The following is an 18035-nucleotide window of genomic DNA, read 5'->3' as shown; positions in this document are numbered from 1 at the left end:
GGGTTCAGAGCTGAAGGGCTGGGAATCCCAGGAGGTGCCCCAATCCAAAATTCATCACCCCTCATTTGTAGGGCCTGGTTTTCCCACTGTGGGGCAAACTGCCCATGCAATACATTTACTATGGAAGGAGGCAATCTGCCTGCGATTTGCCCATAGAGGAAAATACAGGCCATACTGTTCAACACCATGAAGCCAGTATGTGTCTACTGGCCAGAGGGAGGTTACTGGGACTGTGTGAGTGAGGCTACTGGAACGTAGAAGATGAAGCTGGGTGTGACAATGCGAGAGTGGGTGAGGGAGTGAGAGGGGGTGAGGGGGTGAGAGGGGTGTGACAGTGTGAGAGGGGGTGAGGGGGTGAGAGGGGGTGACAGTGATAGGGGGGAGGGGGTGAGGGGTTGAGAGGGGGTGACAGTGATAGAGGGGCTGAGGGGGTGAGAGGGGGTGACAGTACGAGAGGGGGTGAGGGGGTGAGCTGAGATACTCACAGCATTGAGTCCCTGGCACTGGCAGCGGTCCCTCCTGCTCCGCCTGGTATGCATACTGAGAGAGAGCAGACACACAGACACACTTAAGACACTGAGAGCAGACACAATACCCAACCTCGGTTTAAATATCTTTATTTTCTCTCTCTCTCTCTCTCTCTCTCTCTCTCTCTCTCTCTCTCTCTCTCTCTCTCTCTCTCTCTCTGTTTCTCTCAACTCTTCAGTCGGGCTCTCCTCCCATCCCATATTAATCAACTAAGTAAAGAACCCATTTAATCCTGTCTCAATCCATACATTAATTAATCAGCTATTGGATTATTAATGAAGAATGGAAAAAGCCCTCTTTTGCTCTTAGTGTCTCTGCCGACCCAGAATGCTAGCCATGCCAGTGACTGCCAACTAGACCCTTCCTCCCCCCTTCCTCAGCAGTGCCTTACATCCTGGTCTCTCATGGCGTTCAGCTGCTCTAGTTTCTTGGCCCAATAGCGTGCCTCCTCCTCTGGGATATCTGGGAAAGACACAGGAAACAGGAAGGAGAGGCACAGCAGGAGGGGAAAAACAAACAACACTTCAGACACCAGACTAAGCTGCAAAAGTTTTTGCCTAATAAAATAAATCAATCCCAACTCCAACCCCTACTCCAACCCTTACCCCTACCCTAACCTCTACACCAACTCCTACACCAATCCCTATCCCAACCCCTCCCCTTCCTCTCCTCTCCTCTCCTCTCCTCTTACCCAGGGGCAGTTCGAAGCGCGTGTCCAGCAGGACTCGGTGGAAAGTTGGGTCCTTCGTACCGCAGATCTCGTTGTCCGTCATGATGACCTGCGAGTCGAGGGTCAGCCATTCCCCCGGCCCTTCCTACAGGCAGAGAGAGAGAGAAAGAGAGAGACCGAAAGAGAGAGAGAGAGAGAGAGGTGCTTTCATTCACACAAAATACATGGAGTCTCTGTATCGAACAGTGGGGAGCAAGGTGACTTTGGGAGTGACCCCCAGCTGGATAATGAGTGATTAAATGAATCGGACCACTTCCCCGCCCTGCCCGAGTCAGCAGCTGAGTCATGCCTGAGACTCGTCCAGCCTGGACTCACATTGATCAGAGAGACTCACAGCAAAGTGCATTAAAGCACAGTGAAAGCATGGGTAAGCATCATATGGGAACGCCTAGCAAACAGACTGCACAAACACTGGCAAACATTTATCAGGGACCACGGGAGCACATCCCCGCTGTGCAGGGGGCTGAGGGACACTCAGCGTAATGCACCTCACACAGCAGCAGGACTAGTGCTGTACATGCCGAGGGAGGAACTCAAAAAGGGATCCTTCCTTATCAAATTGTACTGGAGTACAACATAAAAACAAGATTACAAAAATAGCAGTCCTCCTTTCTGCAGAGCTCTGGCCTGTCATAGCATGAGGCAACGTTACCAGGTCTATTTCTACATTCAGGACAGTAAAAGAAAACAGAAGCAGGCAGGGGGTGCAGGCACTGTTCAGTTGCCCTCTGGGAATACATTAGAAGAACAAAAATAAAACACTGAATTGAAAAAGCTAAACACTACGCTGACTTCAGTTTCCCTGCCAAAATAACACCTCTGCATTCACAGGAGAGAGAAGGACTGCTTGTAATGCATGCCCACACTCACATTCATCAAACTGGGGCTCGTGGTGCTAAAGATATACAGTAGGGTACGTTCAGACAGACAGGCGTACAGACATGACTCACTGCAGGAATACCCCTTCTGAATTAGCAATCAAAATCAATGCTTCATGCATTCGTTAATCAATGACTTGCCAGTATTAAGTAGTTTTGAATGAATAATGACTGAATGAGAGTGAGAGAGAGACTGCCTGTGTTGAAGAGTGAGTGGGAGTGAAGCGGAGACAGCGAGTGTGAAAGTGAGAGTATGAGAGGGTGAATGAGTGAGAGCTGCAGTACCTCGTTAGACTGGCGGATGCTGTGAAGGGGGATCCACACAGTGCCCACCATGGTGTCCCAGATCAGCCCCTTGTTCCACACCTCCACTGTCAGACCCAGGTCCAATCGACTGATCTCACTGCACACAGGGGGGTGACAGGGAAGAGAGGGGGACAGAGCGAGAGTTTTTCATTTTTAAAAAACATAGTGAAAATGTTATTTTGTCAGTCAGCTGCCCGTCCTATAATGTTTCAATATTTTTTAAAGTTTAATGAAATTAACTCAAGTACTTTCTGGGAAACAAATCCTCAGCATGGACCTGTTAAAGCCTTGCTTAATCGCATGGCTTATGTTAATAGCCATTATTACTGTGAGCCCGTCAGGACTCCTTCCTCCCCGTGTCGGCTACCAGGCAGACAGGAGAAACTCAACCCTGCCTTCGGAATGAGCAAGAACAACTTTCAAGGGGCAAAGGGAGGTCAGAAACACAGAGAGAGACGATTATAAAAAGAAAAGATAAAAAAAGAAATGTGCCAGGGAAACACGAGACTGAGGAGCGGAGAGCTTTGCCCTTGTCAACGATGCAGTGCTGCAATTACACTCTGAGAGACTCAGTGAGCATCTTTATCATTATCATCTGCAGTGGATCTGGAAGTCTTGCAAATTCACACTGCAGGTACAACAGGTGCACAGAACACTGGCACTCATTCCATTAAAACACTGTCCGCTTCTGAGGATCAAACTCGTTCAAACTGAAACGTATTGAGGATTTTGGTTTTGTATGACGCTCCGCAAACATTAATGCGTGCAAGACTGCATGTGAACAGGTCTGTGTAAATGGGAAATCAATCTTTATTGCCTTTCATGAGAATATCACCTTGAAGCACTTTACAGATAAACAATGAATAATATACCAAACAACCTAGAGAAATAGCAAAAGATATTGAATGAATTAATACAACAAGAGCATCGTTACACCCTTTAAACTCTAAACCAGTAACGTCTCTCGTTTGTTACACTGATTCGGAATCTATGTCACAGTAATGGCCACACCGAGATTTCTGAGACAGGCAGTGTAATGTGATGAGATGTGACGGGTCTATCCTCAGACATAGGCGTGTGATCATTAAGAAGTCTCTCTGACACTGATGACTTGTCCAGTGTAGCAGGCGTGTTGCATATCAACGGAACGACTCGCCACCAATGCGGCACTTGAATTCAGCAGCAGAGAGACTAACACCACACTCTCACTCCCAGTACACTCACAACATGAAGTCCTGCTCCCAGCACGGCTGGCTCCCTCGCACAGCGATGGTCGTGCTCTTCACATTCTGCACCTTGAGAGTCACATACGTGTTGAATTTCTCTGTGGAGGGAAAAACAGGAGAGTGACAATGAGGAAAGCAGAAGAACAGGAGCGTGCCAGTGAGCAAGGAGGGAAAAAACAGGGAGATAGACAGAGTAAGAAAGAGGGTGAGAGGCAGTGAACAAACAGGGGGAAACAGGAGCATGCCACTGAGGAAAAGAGAGAGGGAAGAGGGAAATGAATAAAAAGAGAGTGAGAGAGGATAAGAGACACTCACCTTGGGGTCCATCCAGCTTGGCTTTCTTTACTGCAAGACAGACAGCAGAGGAGAGGAGAGGAGAGGAGAGGAGAGGAGAGGGGGGTTAGAGAGTGGACTGCAATCAGGATCTCACTACTGCAGTCTCCCTGTAACTCTGTACTAACCCCCTATTGAAGTTTGTTGAACACAGTGAATACAGTGGGAAGAAAGAGGTCAGGGTTACAGGTTTTAGTGCAGATCATTATAATCACCCCCCAGCTGAAACTAATGAATTTACCTTTCTTGTCAGTGTTTCTACTGAGCACCTCCTGGTTGAGATGATTGACGGATCCCAGACCAGGCGTTTATAGGGCCCGCCCCGCCACTGCAGAATGCAAATCGCACTGATCTCCTCCTGACAAAGTCTTTGATGGTGCTCACGATAGCACTCCATATATTATTCATGCTTGGCACTGGCGACAAACCCTGCAGATTCATATTCAACCTCTGAATTAATCCCCTCAGGTGCCTCTAATCTAGTGAATCTGTAGAGCAGTCCTGACTGCGAAAAAATAAAGAAGAGGTGTCTCTGCAAGGACCCCTCGGACCCAGGTTTCACTGCAAGTCAATCTGATTAAACAGCTGTTACTGGTATAACTAGCCTAATGTTACCATATAGGACATGAGCACTGTTAGTACATCCGTTACATCTCACTCCCTCCTTCCTTCTCTCTCCCACTCTATTTCTCTCTCCTCCAGATGGTTTCCCTGCATGTGCTCAGACCATCTCTCTCTTTCTCCATATCTCTCTATTAATCTCTGCAGCCAGCGAAGCGAACGCAGAACCATCCACACTCCGGCTGCTAAAAATAACTGAGAGTGTGAAAGTGTGAGAGAGAGAGAGAGAGAGAGAGAGAGAGAGAGAGAGAGAGAGAGAGAGAGAGAGAGAGAGAGAGAGAGAGAGAGAGAGAGAGAGAGAGATTGCATTGCAGCCCAGACCAATATATTCTCTAACAAACACACACACACATAAAGCATTATGTTACCGCAGAAAGAAATGTGCCTTTGCCTTGACACTTAATAGCACTTAATAGGTTATAGGGTTGGAATAATGTCCTGGGTCTCTTTGGTAGACATATTAGGAAAATAAAGGTTTATATGAGCAATAAATAGTGAGCAATGTAGAACTGTCCTAATGTTATATACTGCAGTGGATTCAGAACTGTCCTAATGTTATATACTGCAGTGGATTCAGAACTGTCCTAATGTTATATACTGCAGTAGATTCATAAATCTCTAGAGACTACACTTTCATAACCATTACTTTCTGCCTGCTTTCAGTCTTGACAAATTGCACACAAGTTTACATGATCAAAAAGCTTAATAGTCCGAGTACATAGTCTGAAATTACCACTGAGTTCAGACAAGCTTTTAAATTAATTGCTCCTACATAAAATATGCGAGTGACAAAAACAAAACACCTCTCTAGAATATTGAAGCAAACCCAAGTGCTCCGGCCGCTGCATAACCCTGCTGCTGAATCCGTCGATGGAGACAGCATTGCATTAATCAAAGAGCTGCTGCTTAATCATAATAATAATCATAATAATAATAATTACGAGATCAAAATACTAAAGATCAAAATCAAACTAGCACCCCCCCTGAAGCCAGCAATTAATCAATCTGCACTCACTGACCCTACAATGGGTGTTTGTCCCTGTGACGTGCAGAACTCCACTATATATATATAGATAGATATATATATACAGCATTTGTCCTGTGTTCTAGAAAGGAGCTGATATAGGGAGAGAGAGAAAGAGAGAGAGAGAGAAAGAGAGAGAGAGAGAACTAAGGATTATATCAATCTGTTAGCAACTCAGAGACACAAACTTCTTAGTCCCTGTTCCGTTACTCTGCTCTTCTGAGGTAAGAGGGGGCTTCTCAAAAAAAAATAAAAACACACTGGTTTTATCAATGTCTCTAAGGTAATATTATACAAACGGATAATACACTACAGGACATGGTGAAAAAAAGAAAGATAGTCTTTGAAGGCACGACCAGCACGTGATAATCAGGACAAGGCCTTTACCTGAGCTGAGGTAAGAGGGGGAAAAAAAAAAAAAAAAAAAACTAAACGAAATTGTATTATCAAAAAGGTACATTATACAACAAATAAATACACACATGGAAAAAAGAAAGAAAGTGTAGACAGAAGTGAATTGAAAGCACAGACAGACAGAGAGACGCGGGGGGGCTGGCACGCGGCGGGTTCATTCAAAAAAAAAAAAAAAAGTTGCACACTCAAACGTGACCTGCAGCCAAAGGGCAGGTGCAACGCGCAGCTGCGTGTGCTGCGCTGCATTCACCAACAGGCTGTTTACATGCGACGCGTTCCGCTTTATTTCGCGTAATTCTTTCACCCAGGTGTCGCGCCCGGCGCTCAGTTATAACAGACAGCTGCCAGGGTGGTCCGGACTGATCAACTGCAATTCAGTGACGTCGCGGAGAAAGCCGCACGCAAGCAGCACGATTGACCACGCTTGCACTGAATTGCTGTTTTCATTCAACCCCCATTATTAAACAATGCGCGCAACTCTTAAATTGTGATATTATAATGGCAGGCTGCTGCACCACGCTGTCAATTGGTTTAACGTCGCGCAGCGCCACCCCTATTAACACAAGCCCGCAATTATACAATCCAGTACAACCGGCCGGGGTTTCCATGGGAACGCTGCTAATAGAAATGCGGTGGGTTTTTTTTTTTTTTTCTAATTCCAGTTGGCTACACATTGTGGTTCATATTTTCTCTAGTGGTGACGGTCGACGGGTCCCGAGTATGGCCCTCTCCCCAGACCGTAATGCCCTTCCCAAATATCCATCTATCAGAGAATGACAATTTGCATATGAACTCTGTGAGAGAAGAGAGAAAAATGAGTAAGAGAGAGAGAGAGAGAGAGAGAGAGAGAGAGAGAGAGAGAGAGAGAGAGAGAGAGAGAGAGAGAGAGAGAGAGAGAGAGAGAGAGAGAGAGAGAGAGAGAGAGATCTTGCTCGTTTTTTGTGAATGAAAGCACGGCACCGCCTTCTCTGTTCGATTCAGAATACCGAACTCGCTCTCCATTCTAGAGTTCAGATTGTGCGTGCGCACTCAAACTTGGGCACTGCTGAACACAGACACGGACGCATCTATAACACTCTTGATACACGCCCAAGCACACACACACACACACACACTCAGTACAGCTCTAATAAAACTCTCCCTCCGTTACCCCCTCATACACGCCTGCAGCAAGCACTCACGCACTGCAGGCGCGGACTCCCTGTCACACCCACACCCACGATCCCACGCAATCGTGACGCGAGCCGGCAGACAGCCCTCCCGGTCAGCTGAAGACTCGCCCTGTGCAATGATCTGGAGAGACCGGGCTGGATTCAACTGGGAATGTTTTTATATATACACTGTCAATGCTCGGGGTGCATAAAGCGCCATTGCTTGGCTAACACTTTTCTTCTTCTCGTCTTTGCCATGCACCCTCCTCTACTCTCTACACACCGCCGGTCGTGCATTTTTAAAACTTCTGTTTTTATGACCCGCCCCCCCTCAATGCTCGGGCAGCGGCATAATCACTTTCTGTCATTGCATTGTTTGTAATAATAATAATAATAATAATATAATAATAATAATAATAATAATAATAAAGCGAGTTTAGTGGGCGTGTTGTTGTTGCTGTGTGATAAAGCACCTGCTATATCTCACAATGCGTGCCGTGCAGCCTGCGAGGCGATGTCTGCCCGGGTCTATCGCTCCAGTCTCTATAGTCTACAGTAGCCGTGTCTTGGCTACTGTAAGGTAGCGGTGATAGACCGCGACAGAATAATGCAATTCAATACAGGCATAGATTCGCATACGAGGTGTACTACCGGCACATTTATAGAATCGAAACCCAGAGGACAGAGGTAGACCCTCTCCCCTCCCCTCTCCACTCAGATATCCCCGTAAAACATTTCAATAGTGCTGCTGTGTTCAGTGTGAATAATAATAATAATAATAATAATAATAATAATAATAATAATAATAATAATAATAATAATAATAATAGCAGCATCAGCGTTTAAACACACCCACGGCAGATTCTTGAATTCACATTGATTACGGAGATGATTCGCAGCGTTCATATATTTCAATGCACATTTCAAAGCATCTCTCAATGCAGGCGTCAACCGCTCCTATGAGCCCAGACCGCTGTGACAGTGAGTGTTTGCAATAGCTCGATGCTGCTGCTTCTGTGCAAGAGCCAGCCGAGCAACAATGTGCAGCAGCAAACCCCTCTTCCAACAGCTTCAAAAAGACCGTGTCACAAATAAATACAAATCACAATTCAAAGAAGCCAGAGCACGCAACAGACATCCCGCCCTGCCTCCCTGCCTCCCTGCCTGCCTGCCTGCCTCCCTGCCTCCCCTCCCTGCCTGCCTCTCTCCCTGCCTGCCTCCCTCCCTGCCTGCCTGCCTGCCTCTCTCCCTGCCTGCCTCCCTGCTTCCCTGCCTGCCTCTCTCCCTGCCTGCCTCTCTCTCCCTGCCTGCCTGCCTGTCTCCCTGTCTCCCTGCCTGTCTCTCTCCCTGCCTGCCTGCCTGCTCTCCCTGCCTGCCTCCCTGCTTCCCTTCTTCCCTGCCTCCCTGCCTCCCTGCCTGCCTGCCGCCCTCACTCGACAAACCGCACGGTAGTGTTTCTGCTTACCGCCGACACAGAGCAGGGACATGGCTGGCTCTCTCCGCGCTGGTTCTTCTCTTTGGCGATGCCGTGTGTGGCTGTGCGTGTGTCTGTGTGTTTAATGTATTATAATGTGTAATTGTGTTTCTGTGACGGTGTGCGAGCTGGCACACCGTGGCTGCTCCTGCCGGTATACTCGCTTCCTCGGCTCGGCTCCGTTCGGCTCGGCTCGGCTCCGCTCAGCTCGGCTCACTACAACACACAGCCATTTTATTTCAGCACCAGGAGTTGAGGACAGCTCCTGACGTCACGCCGCGCTGATGAGAGGCAGCAGACCTGGAACGAAGACACCTGACTGCCGGGAGCGGGGAGGAGAGGGGAGAGGAGAGGGGAGAGAGGAGGGAAGAGAGGAGTAGGAAGAGGGGAGCGGGATCGCCCCTTCCCCCTCGAGCGGGGAGACGGGGGGGAAAGAGGGGAGGGACGGGGATGGAGGAGAGGGGAAGAGGAGCCGCGGGGAGCCCCTCGAGCCCTCGCCCTGGACTCCCCTCGCCCCTCTGCCTCCTGGAGGGGGAGCGGGGAGCCCTCTCCCCTCGGGAGCGGGGAAGAGGGGAGCCCCCTGCGGAGAGGGCCCCTCCCTAGGGGAGAGGGGCCCCTTCCTCTCCCCTCTCCTCTCCCCTCCCGGGGACCCCCCGCCCCCTCTCCCTTCTCCCCTCGGGGAGAGGGGGAGCGGGGAGCGGGAGAGGGGAGCCCCTCTCCCGGGGAGCTCTCTTCTCCCCTCGGCCCCTAGGAGGGGACGAGACGAGGGAGCGGGGCCGGGGGAGGACGGGAGGAGGGGAGCCTCTCCCCTCCCCCTCGCCCCAGCCCCTCTCCCCTCGCCCCCCTCCCCTTCTCCCCTCGCCCGGTGAGAGGGGTGAGGGGCCCCTCTCCCCAGGGCCAGGGAGGCCCCCTTCTCCCCCTCGTCCCCTCCTCTCCCCTCCCCTCGAAGGAGGGGAGGGGGAGCGGGGGGGGAGGGGGAGGGGAGGGGAGAGGGGAGGGGGGGGGGGGGGGGGGGGAGGGGAGGGGAGGAGAGGGGAGGGGGGGGGGGGGCCCCCCCCGCCCCTCCCCGAAGTCAGTTTCCGCATCTTTTCATGCGCCGATCGATCCAACCCTTTTGGTTAAAACAGCCATACTTCAAAGCAGGGAGCTCGTTAAGAGCTGTGGAGCGAAAACTCCCATTCAGCTTTGATCAGTTAACAGAGGGATTCGGCCCCGATTAGAGGTTGCACTGCTTCAGTTAAACTATGACAGGATGCAACACGTATCCGGGCTAGTTCCAACGGCAGCCCCAGGTTCCGGCCACAACAAGCGTATGTACCCCGCTGTATCCCACTGCGTTTGTTAGTATCCTATCACGGAGTCGATTGATAAACCATGCACGGGTTTTCTTTTGGTCTTTTTAACTTTTTTACAGCATCAGGGAATCCCTCCCCACCTCGTTTTTTTTTTGGTTTGTTTTTGTTTGGCAGAGTGCACGGTTTAGCGGTGACTCACCCCGGCTAATCAATCTCCCAGCTCCGGACTCACGGCTGAGGGTTTCCGTAAAGCACATTAATATGTATCTCAGGAGCGCACTGACTGGCAACCCTGCGAGTTCCGCTGCGTGAGTCACGCCTTGCTGCCGGGGAGGAGAGCGGCTTCCCCACAGTGTCGGGACCGCATTCAAACAGCGCTCCTTGGAGAGTCCCCCCTCCGTACACAACCCACACCGAGCCTCTGACACTTACACACACAAACCTTTATTATTAACACGCAAATATCAAACACAGAGGCTTCATTAGAAGGAGGACATCAACTATTTTTGTACCTGTTTGATTGGTGTGTTGTGTGTGTGTATGTATGTGTGTTTGATTGATTGCTTGCTGTGTGTGTGTTTGATTGATTGCATGCCATGTTGCTGTGTGTGTTGTGTGTGTGTGTGGTTGTGTACCTGTTTGATTGTTGTGTGTGTTTGATTGATTGCATGCCATGTTGCTGTGTGTGTTGTGTGTGTGTGGTTGTGTACCTGTTTGATTGTTGTGTGTGTTTGATTGATTGCATGCCATGTTGCTGTGTGTGTTGTGTACCTGTTTGATTGCTGTGTTGTGTGTGGTTGTGTAGTTGCTCAGTAACACCCAAGCAATCTTTCATGGGGCAGAGCTGTGTGTTCAAATACACCGAGTCACACGACTTCACAACATTCTGATCACTGAAAATCTAAAACACGTTTCAGCATCTCATGCTTTCTTATGCTAACAAGGCTTTCATTAATGCATAAAGAAATAACAGAAAAGCAATAATATCTATATATCTATCTATATATCACCTGCATTTCTAACAGTTTTCATTCCTAATACCTGTGGCTGAGTCTAAATGACATGATTGAAAATGATAGATATTTTGTAAGCTAACCAGCTCCACAGAGACCAGTTACCCGAAGCTTAGAAATGCTTCTCTTCTACCTGTATTCACTCTGAGAACACTGTCCTGCAGCTGTGGCTGGAGGGACTGTGAGGGAGGACAGCTACAGCACTCTGAGAACACTGTCCTGCAGCTGTGGCTGGAGGGACTGTGAGGGAGGACAGCTACAGCACTCTGAGAACACTGTCCTGCAGCTGTGAGTAGAGGGTCTGTGAGGGAGGACAGCTACAGCACTCTGAAAACACTGTCCTGCAGCTGTGAGTAAGGACAGCTACAGCACTCTGAAAACACTGTCCTGCAGCTGTGAGTGGAGGGACTGTGAGGGAGGACAGCTACAGCACTCTGAAAACACTGTCCTGCAGCTGTGAGTAGAGGGTCTGTGAGGGAGGACAGCTACAGCACTCTGAGAACACTGTCCTGCAGCTGTGAGTAGAGGGACTGTGAGGGAGGACAGCTACAGCACTCTGAAAACACTGTCCTGCAGCTGTGAGTGGAGGGACTGTGAGGGAGGACAGCTACAGCACTCTGAGCTCCGTGGTGTGCGCTGCAGCACTCTGGGGGAAAGGGGCAGTCTGACTGGGGGGGCGATGCGTCTCAAATGTGTCTGCAGCTCACAGGTTCTCACTGTAAGGGGAGGGGAGAGAGAGAGAGAGAGAGAAAGAGAGAGAATGTTTAGCTTAAAACATGTTTGCTGGAAAGACATTTCCCATTACTTTCACTTTTATTACAAAAATTCGCAAAATATACACGCCGCAACATTTCGTCTAATTACTCCTTTCAGTTTATATACAGTGCATGTATTGTTTACATGTGCAAATACATTTGTTGCTGGAAATATGTCCACTGAGATACTGTGCAATAAATACATCAATCCGTCACTCAACTTAAATCTTGAGTTTAACGAACATTCTCAACAGCTCCTGAAGAACTCCTGTCTGCAGCTGCTGCCCTGTGCAAACTGGGGAAAGGGTGCCACCTTGTGTTTAATAAACGAAACTGAACCTTTATTCCAGCCCGCACTCTCAGCTCCTCAGCTTTCAAGGCCCCCTTGTGCCAGTGCTGTGCTACTGCAGCCTCCACCTGCTTTGAGTTGAGGGCCCTCTGCTGGCAGCCACACAGCACAGCACCTTGGACTTCACTCAAATCCCCACACAGCCCTGTAAACAACACCCTGGCCTGCCTCACTGCTTCCTAACCAGCTCCTGCAAACCAGCACAGCAACGTGAGCCGGCAGAGCAACAGGGAAGAGCAAGCACTTTCTCAGGGTGACAGGAGAGCGAGGCGAGGGGAGCGTGCATGCAGGGTTACCTGCTGAGAGGAGAGCGAGGCGAGGGGAGCGTGCATGCAGGGTTACCTGCTGAGAGGAGAGCGAGGCGAGGGGAGCGTGCATGCAGGGTTACCTGCTGAGAGGAGAGCGAGGCGAGGGGAGCGTGCATGCAGGGTTACCTGCTGAGAGGAGAGCGAGGCGAGGGGAGCGTGCATGCAGGGTTACCTGCTGAGAGGAGAGCGAGGCGAGGGGAGCGTGCATGTAGGCTTACCTGTCCAGGTGGCTGATGATATCCTTTATCTTGGTGACGAGTCTCTTGTACTCCAGTGGGCTGCTCTCGATGACACTGATGAGGCGGGTCATGTAGGAGTCCAGCGTGCCGGGGGTGGGGGTCTCGCCAGAACCTGGGGGGGGGGCGGGGGCAGCGTGAGGTCATCGTCATCACCATCATGACACACAGACATGTACAGTGCTCCTAAAGACTAGAGAGGAGACCCCCCCCTCCCCCGTACCTGGCAGGGGCACCCCTGAGAGGCTGCTGCTCAGGGCCTGTCGAATGGCCCCCAGGTGTTTCTGCAGGACCTGCGTCTCCCGCTCGTCCTGCGCCAGCTCCGCCTCCAGCCTCTCTTTGGCGCTGTGCATGTCCTCGATGTGCTTCTGCAGCACAGAGTTCTGCTCCTCGAACTCCACGTTCGCCTTGCGCAGCCTGCGGAGCTCCGACTCGCGAGCTACAGAGAGGATCAAACAGAGAGAGAAATGGGGTCACAGCCTGCTGGGCTCCGAGTCGCGAGCTACAGAGAGGATCAAACAGACAGAGAGATGGGGTCACAGCCTGCTGGGCTGGAGAGGAGGGGTTCTGCTGTCAGTCTGGATCTGGGTTCAGCCTCACCTTTGTTCTGGTCCAGGAACTCTTCAGTGAAGATGGGAACATCGAACTTTGAGAAGCGGTCTGACAGGTCACCACTCTGGAAGAGAAGAGAGGAGGAATTCACTGACCTAACAATCGTTACTCCATCTCTCCTCCCACAGCCTCACTTCCTCCCTCTTTTCCACCCCCCCTGGCCACACTCCCTCCCTCTCTCCCAGCCCCCCGGGCCTCCCTCCCTCCTGCTCACCTTGATCCCCAGCCCGGTTCCAGCAGCGTTGATGATCACAGAGGGCGGCTCCTCTGGAAATGCAAGAGTAAAATAAATAAACTGCGCTGAGGGTAGTGGAGGGGGCAGGGAGCAGGGTGCAGGGATAGTGGAGGGGGCAGGGAGCAGGGTGCAGGGGTAGTGGAGGGGGCAGGGAGCAGGGTGCAGGGGTAGTGGAGGGGGCAGGGAGCAGGGTGCAGGGGTAGTGGAGGGGGCAGGGAGCAGGGTGCAGGGGCAGGGGTAGTGGAGGGGGCAGGGAGCAGGGTGCAGGGTGCAGGGGTAGTGGAGGGGGCAGGGAGCAGGGAGCAGGGTGCAGGGGTAGTGGAGGGGGCAGGGAGCAGGGTGCAGGGGTAGTGGAGGGGGCAGGGAGCAGGGTGCAGGGGTAGTGGAGGGGGCAGGGAGCAGGGTGCAGGGTGCAGGGGTAGTGGAGGGGGCAGGGAGCAGGGTGCAGGGGTAGTGGAGGGGGCAGGGAGCAGGGTGCAGGGATAGTGGAGGGAGCAGGGTTCAGGGGTAGTGGAGGGGGCAGGGAGCAGGGAGCAGGGTGCAGGGGTAGTGGAGGGGGCAGGGAGCAGGGTGCAGGGATAGTGGAGGGGGCAGGGAGCAGGGTGCAGGGGTAGTGGAGGGGGCAGGGAGCAGGGTGCAGGGTAAAGGGGTAGTGGAGGGGGTAGGACATCAGGCTGACCTTTCTTGATCTTCTTGTCCTGGATCTGGTCGCTGCTCAGACGGAAGGCCTCGCTCTGCTGGTACTCCTTCAGCTCCCTCATGTACTGCTGCTTCTCCTTCTCAGCCTCATCCAGGAAGCGCTGCTCAGAGACGCAGGCACACGCAGGGTTAACATAGAGACACAGAAACACGCGGGGTTAACACAGACACACAGACACACACGGGGTTAACACAGAGACACAGACACACGCGGGGTTAACACAGGGACACAGACACACGCGGGGTAACACAGAGACACAGACACACGCGGGGTTAACGCAGGGACACAGACACACGCGGGGTTAACACAGACACACGCGGGGACACAGACACACACGCGGGGTTAACACAGGGACACAGACACACGCGGGGTTAACACAGGGACACAGACACACGCGGGGTTAACGCAGGGACACAGACACACGCGGGGTTAACACAGGGACACAGACACACGCGGGGTTAACACAGGGACACAGACACACGCGGGGTTAACACAGGGACACAGACACACGCAGGGTTAACACACACAGCGGGGTTAACACAGGGACACAGACACACGCGGGGTTAACACAGGGACACAGCCACTCCGCCTCCTCTCCTCCCCTCACCTGCTTGTCGGACACGTCCAGCCGGCTCCACTCGGCCCCCAGTCTCTTGGTGATCTCTGGGAAGGGCAGCTCGGGGTGCTGGCTGCGGATCTGCTCCCGCCTCTCGTTCAGGAAGCGCACGTACCCCGTCACTGGAGCCTTCGGCCCGTTCGGCAAAACCTTCTTCCTCTTCTTCCCCTTCGGCCAGCCGCGCTTCTTCACTGGCTGAGGGGGAGACGTGTGATCAGGCTGCGCCTCTCGGAGATACGTCCCCAAAACAACAGCTTTTAGACACTACAGAAATGAGTAAGAGCTGGGCAGCGAGAGTGAGAGCGACAGCGTGTGCAAGTGAGGGAGCGGGTGGGAGAGACACAGAGACAGACAGTGTCACAGAGAGCTGTACTGACCTCGTCTGCACTCCCCGCGGATCGCTCTGCAGGCTGTGGTCCTCGAGGAGGCCCCTCTCTCTGCTCCAGCTTCACTCCCCCGTTCAGAGCCTGGCTCCCCGCAGGCAGGGCCCTGCAACACAGCATGAGGTGTCTGGTGCATTCTCTCTGCACTGCAGCACAGCGCTGCCTCTAACCCAGCCACACAATGAAGCTCTGGCTTTGCACCGGGGTGCAGAGAGACCACAGGCCTTCTAATAAAGAAACCCCTTGTGCAGAACACATCAAACAAGCTCCAAAACCAAGCCAAAAACCGCTCGTCGTACTCACACGGGGCCCACGGTCTGGTTCTTGGCGTTCTGTGACATCACTGCACGGCGGCGGAGTCCCTCTGCAGAAAAAACGAGGTCACACCGTGACACGCAGCAGACACGGGTGCAGCACTCATCAGTACTCAAATATAAGGAGCGCAATGCATCCAATCACAAAAGCAAAGGCTCAGCTTTGAGTTTATGAAGATATTTTAACGGTTGTTTGTTTTGTGGTGTGTATGTTTTGAGCAAATACAATAATAAATCCATTGTATTTTCTAATGCACTGTTTTGTTTGCTGCACCTCTAATTACAGTCTCTAGTTTATTACACTGTAACATCAACTAGGAACCGGACCGCCTTTTCAAAAGTAAAATAATTCGCATTTTCCGGGGTTTGAATCGTGCATACACGCCACGTCAATCAACGCCACACTCGATGCGCACAAATCAATCGTGGGGCAAACATGAAGCACGCTTAATTAAACGCTTTTAAACGAGACATCTCTCTTAATTACCTCTCTCGAAAACCCCTCTTCAGCGAAACAGGGGTGCCGGGTCTCGAAAACCCCTCTTCAGCGAAACAGGGGTGCCGGGTCTCGAAAACCCCTCTTCCAGCAAGCCTCTCAACCACCCTTCAGCGAAACAGGGGTGCCGGGTCTCTGGTCGCTGATTGGCTCCTCTAGGCAATGCCACGTTCTGAATGGTCCGTTTCCTCCCAATTAAAAGGACGTTACCTTAAAAACGCAAAGTTTCCTGGGATGTAATTGGTTGGATGTAGAAAAAGCAATATGCTCTTCTGACCTATCAAAAAGCTGGCTTTTCGTTTGTAATACAATGCACAGACACAGCATTGACATGCAATACAATCCATAGACACAGCATTGACATGCAATACAATCCACAGACACAGCTTGACATTTAATACAATCCACAGACACAGGGTGACATTTAATACAATCCTAGACACAGCATTGACATGCAATACAATCCACAGACACAGCATTGACATGTAATACAATCCATAGACACAGCATTGACATGTAATACAATCCATAGACACAGCATTGACATGTAATACAATCCATAGACACAGCATTGACATGCAATACAATCCATAGACACAGCATTGACATGTAATACAATCTTAGACAAGCGTGACAAGTAATACAATCCACAGACACAGCATTGACATGTAATACAATCCATAGACACAGCATTGACATGTAATACAATCCATAGACAAGCATTGACATGTAATACAATCCTAGAGCATTGACATGTAATACAATCATAGACAAGCTGACATGTAATACAATTTCGTTTGTAATACAATGCACAGACACAGCATTGACATGTAATACAATCCACAGACACAGCACTGACATGTAATACAATCCATAGACACAGCATTGACATGTAATACAATCCATAGACACAGCATTGACATGTAATACAATCCATAGACACAGCATTGACATGTAATACAATGCACAGACACAGCATTGACATGTAATACAATCCATAGACACAGCATTGACATGTAATACAATCCACAGACACAGCATTGACATGTAATACAATCCATAGACACAGCATTGACATGTAATACAATCCATAGACACAGCATTGACATGTAATACAATCCATAGACACAGCATTGACATGTAATACAATCCACAGACACAGCATTGACATGTAATACAATCCATAGACACAGCATTGACATGTAATACAATCCATAGACACAGCATTGACATGTAATACAATCCATAGACACAGCATTGACATGTAATACAATCCATAGACACAGCATTGACATGTAATACAATCCATAGACACAGCATTGACATGTAATACAATCCATAGACACAGCATTGACATGTAATACAATCCATAGACACAGCATTGACATGTAATACAATCCATAGACACAGCACTGACATGTAATACAATCCATAGACACAGCATTGACATGTAATACAATGCACAGACACAGCATTGACATGTAATACAATCCATAGACACAGCATTGACATGTAATACAATCCATAGACACAGCATTGACATGTAATACAATCCATAGACACAGCATTGACATGTAATACAATCCATAGACACAGCATTGACATGCAATACAATGCACAGACACAGCACTGACATGTAATACAATCCATAGACACAGCGTTGACATTTAATACAATCCATAGACACAGCGTTGACATTTAGTTCTTTTTTTGTTTATTATGATAAAAAACAGACATAATTATTTAATATGTCAAATAAACACGCATTACGCTGTTCAATTTAAAGGGGTCTGAATTCAGTTGACAATGTTGAGAACACGCATTCCTGTAAGGCAAAATGTACCCGTGTTGTTATCATCTGTAAAAACACACATTTCATGCACAGTCCAACCCACGACGAGAAAACACTTTACAGAAATTAAAACAATAATCATAACAAACAGGTGTGGTTTATTTATTTTATATTTGCACAAGCAGCGCATGACGTCATGATTGCGAGATCAGCGTCACACACACACACACACAACACGGTGGAAAC

General features: G+C 50.1%; 2 protein-coding genes across 11 annotated transcripts in view; both read right to left on the bottom strand.

Annotated features, from left to right (window-relative positions):
- LOC121301024 (protein unc-13 homolog A-like) overlaps positions 1–8948 on the bottom strand; it is a 37957-nt gene extending 29009 nt beyond the window's left edge. For 8 of the 10 annotated variants that reach the window (XM_041230101.1, XM_041230103.1, XM_041230099.1 and 5 more), the window contains exons 1-7: positions 8677–8948; positions 3984–4013; positions 3667–3766; positions 2422–2539; positions 1220–1343; positions 920–990; positions 486–540 (exon numbers count right to left, since the gene is read on the bottom strand). In XM_041230101.1, coding sequence (XP_041086035.1) covers positions 486–540; positions 920–990; positions 1220–1343; positions 2422–2539; positions 3667–3766; positions 3984–4013; positions 8677–8698 — 520 coding nt within the window. In that variant the 5' untranslated portion in view covers positions 8699–8948. The remainder of the gene's footprint in view (positions 1–485; positions 541–919; positions 991–1219; positions 1344–2421; positions 2540–3666; positions 3767–3983; positions 4014–8676) is intronic. The other 2 variants (XM_041230107.1, XM_041230108.1) reach the window with 1 other exon arrangement.
- Positions 8949–10705: 1757 nt separating this feature from the next.
- hmg20b (high mobility group 20B) lies at positions 10706–16141 on the bottom strand. The gene is made up of 10 exons (XM_041230195.1): positions 15989–16141; positions 15491–15551; positions 15182–15293; positions 14796–14999; positions 14168–14288; positions 13468–13520; positions 13242–13317; positions 12865–13080; positions 12624–12756; positions 10706–11709 (listed from the first exon to the last, which is right to left on the bottom strand). The coding sequence occupies exons 2-10, from the start codon at positions 15526–15528 to the stop codon at positions 11697–11699; spliced, it is 966 nt and encodes a 321-aa protein (XP_041086129.1). The 5' UTR covers positions 15529–15551; positions 15989–16141; the 3' UTR covers positions 10706–11696.
- Positions 16142–18035: the final 1894 nt, after the last annotated feature.

The sequence above is a fragment of the Polyodon spathula genome, chromosome 26, assembly GCF_017654505.1.
Source record: "Polyodon spathula isolate WHYD16114869_AA chromosome 26, ASM1765450v1, whole genome shotgun sequence".
NCBI lineage: Eukaryota > Metazoa > Chordata > Actinopteri > Acipenseriformes > Polyodontidae > Polyodon > Polyodon spathula.
This window is presented reverse-complemented; position numbering and strand designations above follow the sequence as displayed.

Coding starts and splice junctions, on each gene's coding strand:
- hmg20b (XM_041230195.1), bottom strand. CDS start 15,528: ATGTCACAGAACGCCAAGAACCAGACCGTGGGCCCCGT. Junction 13,521..14,167: donor GGACAAGAAGATCAAGAAAG/GTCAGCCTGATG, acceptor TTGCATTTCCAG/AGGAGCCGCCCTCTGTGATC. Junction 12,757..12,864: donor CTCAGGGGTGCCCCTGCCAG/GTACGGGGGAGG, acceptor CCCCCCCCCCAG/GTTCTGGCGAGACCCCCACC.